Source organism: Chrysemys picta, chromosome 2 (genome assembly GCF_011386835.1).
Source record: "Chrysemys picta bellii isolate R12L10 chromosome 2, ASM1138683v2, whole genome shotgun sequence".
In the NCBI taxonomy this organism is placed as follows: Eukaryota; Metazoa; Chordata; order Testudines; family Emydidae; genus Chrysemys; species Chrysemys picta.
In genome coordinates, this window is record NC_088792.1 from 276,204,337 (window position 1) to 276,216,896 (window position 12,560).

Below are 12,560 nucleotides of genomic sequence, written 5' to 3' on the forward strand. Positions count from 1 at the left end.
AAACAAAAATAAAATAACAGTCACTCTTGCTTTTCTTACTTACCTCTTCCCTTTTTTGTCCCTCTTTCCCTTCCTTCTACATTGGCTATCATTGCTTTCATCTTTTTAAGTACGTTTTCTTTTCCTTTCACTTCTCTTTACCTCTGCACTTGTCCTAATTTTTTCATACTTAAAATATTGCCAACCGCAAACCGTAAAAAATCAGTAGTCAGACCTCAAAATACAAATTTGGCTTAAAAATAATAAAATATGAGGTTTGTTTTATTTGCCTCTGGCTTCTGAGCCCTTAGGGTATATTCGTGTCACCTTTTCAGGGTTTTCTCTGCAAACACAAAGTCTAAAAATTACTTAAAAAAAAAAAAGAAAAGAAAAAAAAAAAACACACATCACCACCCTCTCTCCCCTCAAAATTCTCACAATCACTTCATTATAGAAGCTGGGTCATGAAGAAAAATGACAAATATGTTGATGCTTGCAATAAAATCACAATTCAGCAACACTATTTTCCCTTCCTATTCTTCCTTATCCCTAGATTCTCTCTCTCCCATATATCCTATACTCTCATACACCCCGAAGCATGTACACAGAGCCACATATGCACACAATCCTAATCTTCATATCTAGGGCCCTACCAAATTCACGGCTATGAAAAATGCGTCACGGACTGTGAAAATCTGGTCTCCTGCCATGAAATCTGGTCTTTTGTGTGCTTTTACCCTATACTATATAGATTTCATGGGGGGAGACCAGCGTTTCTCAAATAGGGGGTCCTGATCCAAAAATGGAGTTGCGGGGGGGGGTCAAGTTTATTTTAGGGGGGTTGCAGTATTGCTACCCTTACTTCTGCACTGCCTTCAGAGCCGGGCAGCCAGAGAGCGGCGGCTGCTGACTGACGGTACGGCTCTGCTGTGCTGGAAGCAGTGCAGAAGAAGTTCTCCAGCTGCCCAGCCCTGAAGGTAGCGTTGCCACCAGCAGCAGTGCAGAAGTAAGGGTGCCAAAACCATACCATGCCACCCTTACTTCTGTGCTGCTGCCTTCAGAGCTGGGTGGCCAGAGATTGGTGGCTGCTGATTGATGGCCCAGCTCTGCACACAGCAGCACAAAAGAAAGGGTGGCAATACCATAACATGCCATCCTTCTGGTCTGCTGCTGCCACTGCTCTTCCAGCTGCCCAGCTCTGAAGGTAGCATTGTCACCAGCAGCAGTGCAGAAGTAAGGGTGGCGGTACTGTGACCTTTCCCCCTCCCCCTGCAACTCCTTGTTGGGTCAGGACCCCTACAATTTGCATGAAATTTCAGATTTAAATAGCTGAAATCATGAAATTTAAGATTTTTTAAATCCTATGACCGTGAAATAGACCAAAATGGACCATGAATTTGGTAGGGCACTATTCATATCCATGCCCACACTTGTACAGCTGTACAAATTTCTAACTAGTTGCCTATTCCTACTGTCATTGCAATGGCTAGAGGATGGGCATTTCAAGAAGATGTTACCTCATCCCCACACATGTGAGGTCAGAAAGGTGTTGGCGATCACACTGCCCTTACAGACTAGCCTTGTAACCCACTGAAAAGGGCCCAAAACAGACAAATGCCCAGGCTTGGTTTTACGGAGTCAATAATTAACATTTGTAAAGAAGTCTGAAATCCTGTGATGAAAAGATTACTATAGAAGTGCAAAATACTTTGCACATAGCCATAAAATACTCCATTAAATATCAATTCAAGTACTTGATTTATAGAAACATACTTGTTCTTGCACTCCTAATTTGTACACTCAAATACTGCATGTGTACACTATCTGTATGCATAAATGTCCAATTAGATACCTAACTAATCATTTGTGCTTGCAAATACCTGATTTGCACTCACATTTAAGGTAGCTGTACACATAAATCAGGTCCTAAAAATATGATGCTGCTATTAAAGGAAAAAAGAATGGTTTTCTACTCTTCTATTGATTTATCATTCATATCTTCAGCTCCTTCTTTAATATCCTTTACATACTTTTATTACTCTATATAAACTCAGTTATTTTTCCTAAGTCTCCAAACTCCCTTTCATACCTTTACATCAGGCCTTTAAATAAGGCTGAGGACAGCTTTGAATGTTATGTAACTGCCAGATGAGGAGCGAGCATTTATAGGAGATGACCAAAGGTTGCTAAATATTGCTGGTTTTCAGATCACAAATATTCTGAACATTTATTACTCTTACTCCAATTACTTTATTTCTATTTTGTGAGCATTAAGTAATACCCACAAACTAAAAACAATCTGATTATATAGTGAATAATGATGGTTACCTGGAATAGCTTCATGTGCTGTCAAAACCACGCTTATAATAGGATTTTTAGCTCCTGAAATCTGGTCGCCTTCCTTTGCGGATAGAGTTTTCTCAGTTTTCTGTATCCGTGGCCTCTTCGGAGTTTTTTCTCGCTCATCTTCCTTCCTGTCAAGGTCAACGTCAGAATCATTACCTAAAGAGCAAACATCAAAAAGAACATAACTATGTACAAATGAAATGTTGTTATATATTTACACCGTGGAAAGAATGGGGAGATACTTAATGTAATTATATGTATTAGGGAAAGCAGATTTAAAGATAAAAGGTGGGATTTTCAAAAGTGATTTAGGAGCATAAGTCCCTCTGAAAGTCATGTGTATTCTTAAATCACACAGGCACTTTTGAAAATCCCACCAAAAGGTTTCTGAAACTTGATGACTTTGTGAGCTAGCGAACAGAGGACCGCAAACAGGGGAGTTTGAGAGAGAGTGAAGGAGATCCCCCTGCTGAATGAACAAGGTGCAAGTACTAACCTTGAGGTGAGTGACTTTGTTTGACTGTTTGTGTTTTTCTTTTTCTTTCAGGTTATTTAAGTTACAGGGTCAACTGGGATTGTGTGATTGAGGACTGTTTGAGCCTTTGTTCCCTTGATCAGCCTCAATCAGCCTTGTGATCACCCTCCCCCTGTGTGACTAACGAGGGAGTAGGGTTGACCTAGGAGGGAAGGCCTTAAAAGCCAGAGGTTTCAGCGTGGTAGCTGTGTTAGTCTGTATCAGCAAAAACAATGAGGAGTACTTGTGGCAGCTTAGAGACTAACAAATTTATTTGGGCATAAGCTTTCGTGGGCTAAAACCCACTTCATCAGATGCATGGAGTGGGAAAAAAACAGTAGGAAGGTATATATACACAGTACATGAAAAGATGGGAGTTGCCTTACCAAGTAGGGGGTCAGTGCTAATGAGACAATTCAATTAAAGTGGAAGTGGGCTATTCTCAACAATAGAATACCAAGGGAGGAAAAATCACTTTTGTAGTGGTAATGAGGCCAAAGTAAACAGGGTGGCCCATTTCAAACTATTGACAAGAAGGTGCGAGTAGTATGGAAATTAGTAGTGGGAAATTAGTATGGGAAATTAGTTTTTGTAGTAACCCATCCACTCCCAGTCCCTACGCAAAAGAATACATGGACACTAATCAGACGTCAAGAATTATAACATTCAAAAATCAGTCGGAGAACACTTCAATCTCCCTGGACACTCAATAAACAGACTTAAAAGTGGCAATTCTTCAACAAAAAAACTTCAAAAACAGATTCCAACGAGAAACTGCAGAACTGGAATTAATTTGCAAACTGGACACCATCAAATTAGGCCTGAATAAAGACTGGAAGTCAATTGTTTGACCGTGGTCACCCCATTTAAGGTGGTAAACTGTTATGCATCAAATCCTTAGAGTGACAACAGCCCTAATATATCTAGGCTGTCCATGGGAGGGCTGGTCAGTGCAGAACACACATTTTCAGGGGGAAATTCAGAATTGGGAATGTGTTGGAGTCACCTTGCAAGTAATAACCAAGGCTAGTGAAAGCCAGGATGTGGCTGGTCTTTGCTGACAGGCTGTGGCTGCACACAGACATTCGGGGAGTGATTTACACACTGGCAGGCTGTTTGCGAGCAACTCGGGAGAAAGCTACCAAAGCACTGCAAGGTGCCCCAGGTTGCAGGGCAGGAGGTAACACAGAACTTCATTGGTCTGGATTGCACCCAAGAACGTCACAACTACGTTATATAAAGATATATTATAGGCCAAATTCAAAAAAGTGATGTAAATTATATGAGTACACGGGTATAGATCAGGGGTGGCCAACCTGTGGCTCCGGAGCCACATGCGGCTCTTCAGAAGTTAATATGCAGCTCCTTGTATAGGCACCGACTCCAGGGCTGAAGCTACAGGCACCAACTTTCCAATGTGCCAGGGGGTGCTCACTGCTCGACCCCTGGCTCTGCCACAGGCCCTGCCCCCACTCCACCGCTTCCCACCCCCTCCCCAAGCCTACTGTGCCCTCGCTCCTCCCCCCCCCCCCCCCCCAGAGCCTCCTGCTTGCCACGAAACAGCTGATTGAGAGGTGCAGGGAGGGAGCGGGAGGCGCTGATCTGTGGGGCTGGGAGGGGAGGGGAGGGGGGGTGCTGATGAGGGGACTGCTGACATATTACTCTGACTCTTTGAAAATGTACATTGGTAAATTCTGGCTCCTTCTCAAGCTAAGGATGGCCACCCCTGATATAGATTATATACCACAAGGGAGAAATGTAGCAGGGAAGGAAAAAGCAAAGATTTTAAGAAATTGTATGTTAGTGTCTCATACAAAATTTGTTTCATCATATTTTTCTTCCCTGTCGTCTGGTCATCTCTGTATGCAATTTATGCTCACTAACTTGTAAATCTCATCACCATTTGAAACACCTCTGAATCTGTAAATTAATATAGTTTTAAGAGATTACTGCTGTTTTTGTTAGGCCATTTGCATCGGGAACAACAATTTCACAATCAGGATTCAGCCTGATTGGAGCTGACACCTCTGAAAATAAGAGAAAAATATAAAGATGAGGGCAGATTTTTAAATATAATACAGTTGCCATAGCACTAAACAAAAAACTGTGTTCTAAAACTATTATTGCAGTGCTGGATTCAAGCACTACTGCCAAAGGGCCAGACGATGGACCAGCCCTACACAGCTGCATGGTTATATGGGGAAATAAGATCCCCCATACTCACTTCCTGCACCTCCACGGCAGGCAAAAGGGAAGAGCCGGGACTGATCACCTGTTTTCCCCCCCTTCCAAATTGTGCCCCCTCTCTGAGGCACACTTCCTTCCCTGGGTTCCTATTCAGAGCTAGATGCAAAGAGTGGAGGAAGCTAGCACAAAGCGTTAATGTGGGCTAGGGCTAACATAAGAGTGAAAAAAATTAGTCTTCTAAACAGGAAGAAATATTAATTAACAGATGGGACAATGCTGACAGATTCAGTCTGTCAGTGACCAGAAATCTGTTAGGAATTTAAAATAACTTGCCAAGATAGTATAAAATTCAATAAAGCTCCAATCAATAAATAGGAAGCGATAAAGGTGAACAAACACTTTTCGGAAAAGAAGGCAATGAACTTGTCAAAGAGGTTTTTAATTGGAAAAATACAATAATTGTAGTCTGAAGAGACATAGCAGTTCCTTCAATTCAAAACACAAGAAAGATCTAAGGAGAATATATGTATTATGTTACATACTGCTCACCTGTGGTCATTTATGCGGTCTGATACCTTGCCAAATAACAACAATCAAGGGAGAACAAATAGAAGAAGCTGAGTAATACGTCTATTTGGACCAAGAAATTAACATGTGCCACGATCAGGAAGGTGAACTCTTACAAAGAAAGAAAGCAGGTTGGTGCGCATACAATTCTATCAAGGATGTCCTCCAAGGCAACATGCGCCAGCCTTTTCAACTCAACAGTACTGCCAGCAATGTTGTACGGCAGCGAAACGTGGGCGCTGACGAAGACAGAGGCGCAGCAACTGTCTGTCACGGAGAGGGCAATGTAAAGAAGAATTCTGGGAATTTCATTCTGTGACCGAGTCCACAGTGAAGCGATCAGACAGCAGAGTGGAGTGCAGGACATGGTGAGAGCAGGCATAGTAAATGCGATGGGCCGGGCATAGAGCGAGACTGACAATCGATGGACTGCAGCTGTCGCGGAGTGGTACCCACAGGAACTGAAATGACCACTCGGCCGACCTCCAAAGAGATGGGAAGATTTTATCGTGGAAAGACATGGCTGCACATGGAGAAGGAAAGCCAGGATACAAGAAGAATGGAAAACGTGTTGTGATCCGCGCAATCTATCTGAGGGCTGAAGGACAGATCAATCAAGATGATCACTGTGACAGTCCACCTCTGAACCTCTGTAAATTAGGACAGTCCTAAAAATGGGTGTGCAGAAGTAATTAGCTTTAGACAAGCATACAGTAGATCAATTTAACACTATATAGAATCCTTATAGAATTTCTCAGGATAATAATAGTGCTTTATCAAAATCTCATTTTAAATTCAGTATGTAAAAAAGTTGCAGCAGGCTGCTAAAAGCTAAACATGAAGAAATAATTCTAAAGCGAAAAATATCTTTTACTCTTGATAGTGGGCCCAATCCTGAAATGTGTCAAGTGTCTCAAACAAGGTCTTGCAACTCAATTCCCATTGTATTCAGTGAAAGCTGGGAATGCTCAGCACCTTGCAGAACTAGTCCAAGTATTTGCAAAGGTGCTTAGAATATGGTCAATGCAATAGAAATGCTGTTATCAAAAAGCTCCAACTCGGGGTCAAGAATTGGTAAGAGGTAAAATTTGACTGATCAGTAAATTACAAGTTACAGTTAATGCTGAATGTCAGTGTTATGATCATTGATGAGGCAAGTCTGAAACAACACGTATGTGATAAACTTCTGTCTAGACAATGTTTGGTCTCAGCCAAGTCCTACAAAACCTCTCATGTCCCATCCTGCAGCCCTTACTCACATAAGCAATCCTCACTCATTTGCATAGTCTCATTGACTTTTATGGGAGTTGTAATTGCTCAGGCTCCCCAAGGTCAGGAACTAAAGAGTGGAAAATGACCCCGCCAAGATCTTTCGACTAAACCTCATTTTAAGTTACAAGGCTATGCTATTTCCGAGTTAAGACCTGACAAAAATGCATGACAAAAATTTTCAAAACATAACTAATGCCTATTTTTTCTGAGACCCTCCACATGTACAAAATCTGAAATGGAAGTGATCTGTTTCGTGGATACTGGGGTGGTGTGGGGAAACCGCTTTACAATAGAAAGCCAGTCTTGAAGTTAACGAGGGAGAGGATACTGGCTCTCTTTAATATGAGAGAACTAAATTATTGCTGAGGTAATCTCATTGGAATAAACAACTCTGCCTTCACTGTTGTAGTTAATGCATCCTGGCATGAGTGTTTTCTGTTTTCTCCAAATAGGACACCTTACCCCATAATACTCCTGGTGTATTACAAATGAAGCTTCCTGAGTGGTTTTAAGTTGATTTAGGAGAAAATGAAATGCATTCAGCTTAGAAGGTCTAAACAAAGTTTTGCCAAATGGTAAGCAAAAGTATTTGCTTGCTCATAACAACTTTATTTAAATGAAGTTCCTCACTTCAGCTCCCCCTTGCTAAGGCACATCACGCAGTGAGTCTGAACAGCTGGCACTTCGTTTTAACAGACTAATATATTGACCTTCCCTGTCCAGTGAAATGCATTTTAAATCCCAGTTGTGCTTGTACAAGTAATATAAGGCAGTGCCAGATCTTTATACCACATGTAAGGAATGTTCAAATTGGTGGTGATGAGAAAGGCTACTGTCAAATCCATGGAGTATCAATATTTTCAACGTTATTTCAAACTAGATTGTCCAACCATCCCAATTTTCTGATCAGAGTCCCTAATTGCAGGTGCTGCCACGTGCAGCCTTAATTGAAGGCATGCCTGGTGCATCCTCAAGGTACCACTACCAGTACCTAATTGGCATGCTCGAGTGCTGTTCATTGAAGGATTTTAAGTTTTTCTTTATTCCACTAGGCCTCTACAGCAGTGGTTCTCAAACTAGGGCCGCCGCTTGTTCAGGGAAAGCCCCTGGCGGGCCAGGCTGGTTTGTTTACCTGCCGCGTCCGCAGGTTCGGCTGATCATGGCTCCCACTGGCTGCGGTTCGCTGCTCCAGGCCAACAGGAGCTGCAGGAAGGGCGGCCAGCACATCCCTCGGCCCGCGCCGCTTCCTGGAGCCCCTGTTGACCTGGAGCGGTGAACCGCAGCCAGTGGGAGCCCCAATCGGCCGAACCTGACGACGTGGTAGGTAAACAAACCAGCCCGGCCCACCAGGGGCTTTCCCTGAACAAGCGGCGGCCCTAGTTTGAGAACCACTGCGGAGGTAGATACTCTGGTGCTACAGATCAGGCCTAGGGGCTCCCTTCTCCGGTAAGTACAGTGTGGGGAGGGAGCCAGGGTTCCAGCTGTGGCTAGTTCTACCCTGGGTCTGGCATAGTTGAGAGCAACCTCAGGGCTACTCTAAGTGACACCAGCTGTTAATCATGCCCAAGGAGCCATTGGCCACGCAAGGGGTCTACAGGATGCAGGTATTGCACTGATCCAAGAGGAGGTAGAAATTCCTCTTGTAAATTTTCAAAACTGGCCATGCAAAAGTTTTATGTGAAATTAGTAATTACTTGTGTAAGTATAACACAGGAGTGGCCAAATTTACTGACCCTCCGAGCTGCATACAATAATCTTCAGGAATTTGAGAGCTGCAAGACATGCACAACCTGCCCCACGGGGCAGTGCCTGCCGGGGCATGGGGCTTCTGCCCCAATGCTCCCAGTGGGGCTAAAGCCCTAGTCCCACCACCCTGCCGGAGGGCAGAAGCTCCAAGCTCCCCCCCAACCTAGTCTGGTAGGCGAAGAATGGGGTGGGGTACGTGGGAGGCTCTGCGAGCTGCACTTTAACGGTAAAAGAGCCACAGGCAGCTCACAAGCCACAGTTTGGCCATGCCTGCTATAGCGTTTTTGTGACCAAAATGGAGTCTGCTCTGTAGGGCAGCTCTGGCCAAATGAAGGCACGTGCAGAAACACAGCAGGTAAACTCCTTTCCACCCCAAGGGCACCTTTTCTAACTCCCGGGACTAAACTCTCTCTCTCTCTCACACACACACACATCAGAGGGATGAATGTAGAAAAACAACAGGGAGAGAAGACTGAGGGGAGAGATACGGGGGGGTAATAAAACAAAGGTTACATCCAACACAGAGACCCATGTGCCTGGCACAATATTAAAGGACAGGCACCAAGCAATGCATCTAGACTCAGAGTTTAGGAATCCTGGGCAGAGTTCCAGTCTGGCAGTGAGTCTTCAGCACCTGGTCGTCTTCGGTGCCAAGATACTTTCCCCAGCAAACCCCTTGGGTGCCCTTTTCTGCCACAATCTGCAAACTCACGAAGGGACAATCTCCCCACTTAGCTAACTACAGCCTCCCTCCTTACTCCCAACGCAGTCACAAGACCCAGTACTCACAGCCCCATACAGCTCTGGGTAACTGCGATACTGGGTCCGGCTCCAGTTTGTCCATCTCAGGTGATTCCTTCCTGGCACAGTGTTCCTCCTGGCTCCTGTCCTGGGAAGTCCTGGGTCGACTGCTCCGTCCTTCCTGGGCTTTGGGCTGGCTCAGCTGCTTTGCTACAGATGGACCTGCTTGCTGTAGACCTCTTGTTTGGAGCTACAGACACACACCTGCCCCAGTTACTCCCCCTACTTCAACTCTCCTCCCCCCAAAACAACCAACACTTCCTCTGCCTGAGGAAGGTTTTTAAAGGAGCCGTGCTCTCTAAACACCAACGGGATTACATTTGCACAAAACTCCCATTTGAGTGAGAAGTGAGAATTACTTATTGACAGTCATAAGTAAACTTTTTAAAAGCACCGAAGTGACATAAGATAGCAAGTAGTTTTCAAAAATGATTTAGGCTCCTAAGTGACTTAGAATCTTTGAAAATGTTATCCCCTGTCTACATAAGAAAATTGTACCTGTTTAACTTAAGTTGAATTTTAATCTGATTTATTTAAACTAGTACAGCCTCCTGCATAGACACTTATTTTTGTTTAAGAGAAGCTTACTTTGGTATTCATGACTCTCTCACAAACCAAGAAGGGAATGAGCTGGATATATATATTTTGGGTTTGGACTTTTTTTAGGGTATTCAAAATTTCTTGATAAGTGAACTCTGGGAAATGCAGGTGAGCTGTGGGTTGGTGGGTGCAGGTGGAGCGGATCCATGCTGTTTGAGAAGGCTTCCCAAATGTGTGATCCTTTCAGCAAAGTAGGATAGTTCTTCACACCGTGTGGTGCTTGGCTCTGATGCAGGTTGTAGGCACTTGGGACAGATGAAGCAATTTACCACCTTTGATAGCTCCTTGATGCACGATTTGGCCGCCCCAGTGGATGCTCATAGGAAGGTATTTTTGTCTGGTAATACAGCCTGACCATAGGCTCTGAAGAATTTATTATGTTTCATCCTGTCTAAATCAGCCTTTGTTTTCTGCCATCAGCACTCAAGTTTCCACACCCTCTCTTCAGCCAGTGCAGACTGTCAGAAAACCAAGATGTTCTATGTGGGTGATGGGAAGGAAGGGACTGTTTAGGGGCAAGTGTGCCAATGGCGGAGGCCAGTGTAGAATGACAATGATTCACCGATTCTCAGACTCCTCGTCCTCTGGGTGGGGTGCTGTTGTCCTTTTAGCAGGCTTTGGAATTTGTTGGAGTCCATGAGTCTTCATGGTCAAATCAAGATCATTGGTTTTTATTGCTGCCTGAATGCTAGAAGGTCTCTGACCACTGCCTTAATGAGGTGACGGTCTGACAAGACAGTGACTGGATTGTAATGTCCTCTATCTTGATATCTAGGCCTAAGATCAGGTCCAAGGAATCACCCGCTGTGGTGAGTGAACCAGAGATAATCTGTGAAAGTTCTAGGGAAGAAAGTGAAGAGATAGGTTTTTGCATCTGTAGCCAAGTCGATTTGAATTGTGAAATCTCCCAGGACAATGAGTCTGGGGTATTTCACCACCATTACTGACAAAGTGTCAGTGAGCACTTTTCTGTATCCTTTTGTCTGTAGTGGCCTGTAAATAATCATAAAAATCTGTGTTGGCATTGGCTCTGGTTTCCACTGTTAGTAGAATGAAAATGTCTTACCTGAGGCATCTCTCTTGCATTTGATGTTTGCAGAGATGAATGCAGTACCACCTGCTTGTCTGGGTCTGTGGTGTACTGAGTACCTTGGGGAGACGAGGTGGGCTAGCACAGTGTTTGCAGGATCATCTAGCCAGGTCTCAGGGATGCAGACTATATCAGGCACTTCATAACTGATGATGCTGTGTGTTGGTTTTTGTTTCTTAGCAGCAGATCTTGCATTAATCAGCACCAACTTTAGTTTGTGATACTTTCTGCTGTCTGCTTCTGACCTGTGCCTACCTAGTGGACCTGTGCAGTGTGTACAGATGTTAGATGTACAGAATCTGGTCTGAGACACACCAGGAAGGTGAAGTAATATCTTTTATTGGACCAACTTATGCTGGTGGAAGGCACAAGTTTTCAAGCCTCAGAAAGATCTTCTTCAGTTCTGGGGAAGTAAACCAAAGTGTCATAATCTGGTTTCTTATTTCTGCTTTTTCTGTTTTCTTGGACAGTTCCTCCCAATTTGAATTGTGATAGGAGATGAAGTAAATGTTGCCATTGGATGTTCCAAGTGGAAGAATAGTTACCTCATTTGCCATATGCTCTGGGAAAGGCAGGTCTGGTCGGATATCTTTTGGAGCTGTAACCTGGCTGAGTCCTGGGAATGGGTGGACCTGGAACAGTATGTTCCTGGAGTACTGGTATGTGTGCTGGAAGCATGGTAGAACAGCAGTAGAAATAGTAATAAATGGTAGGTCTGACCCCCTCAAGAGGAAGTGTAAATGGCTTCACACATCCACTTCCTTGAAATAAGCTGTCTCTGTTATCATGACGCCACTGTTACTCTTACCTGCTTTGGGAGGGAGGTGGAGAGGAGAGAGGAAGAGAAGTAGCACCTACCATTTAGTCTTGTCTGAGCCAGAGCTGAAAAGTGGGTGGCAGCGAAGACTGGAGGAGCAGGGCTAGGACTGCTTCCTTGTAGAAGAACAGAGCCCATGGGCAGCCTCCTTCACAGTGGTGGTTCCTGAGCTGAGGGAGGGACAGGAAGGGGAAATCACAGCCTCACTGAACCTTTTGAGAATTGACACAAATTTTCTGAAGAGTGAGAAGTGGCTGAAGGTGAAAAGTGTCTGAAGGTTCTCCCCTGTCTTTCCCCCAAGTGTGGGCTGCGTGAAGGGCCAGCTGGAGCTGGACCCAGCTGCTGTTGCTGGAGCTGTGTCCCTGCCAAGGGGAGAAAAGTGGCTGGGGGAGCAGGGACTCGGCTCCTTTAAGGGCTCGCGGGATTCTCTGCTGTTTCGCTGCTGGTGCTGGCCATGTACAGGGTCACATGGAGTTAGACCCTGCTTCAGCAGCTGTGTTCCTGCTGGGGGGAGAGAGGAGAGTGTCTGTTCCCACCTGAAACAATCATCATCATCATCATCGCAAATGCAAAGGAATGTAGCCTCCTTGCAGATAAAGCACCACTCAGATCAATCTCTAGCTAGGCCTTAACGTGGCCTG

At 44.5% G+C, this 12,560-nt stretch overlaps 1 protein-coding gene across 2 annotated transcripts in view; it reads right to left on the reverse strand.

Moving 5' to 3' along the window:
• ZFAT (zinc finger and AT-hook domain containing) overlaps positions 1-12,560 on the reverse strand; it is a 140,015-nt gene that overhangs the window by 90,185 nt on the left and 37,270 nt on the right. For both annotated transcript variants that reach the window (XM_005291035.5, XM_065586219.1), the window contains exon 4: positions 2,308-2,481. In XM_005291035.5, the coding sequence (XP_005291092.2) occupies positions 2,308-2,481 (174 nt within the window). The remainder of the gene's footprint in view (positions 1-2,307; positions 2,482-12,560) is intronic.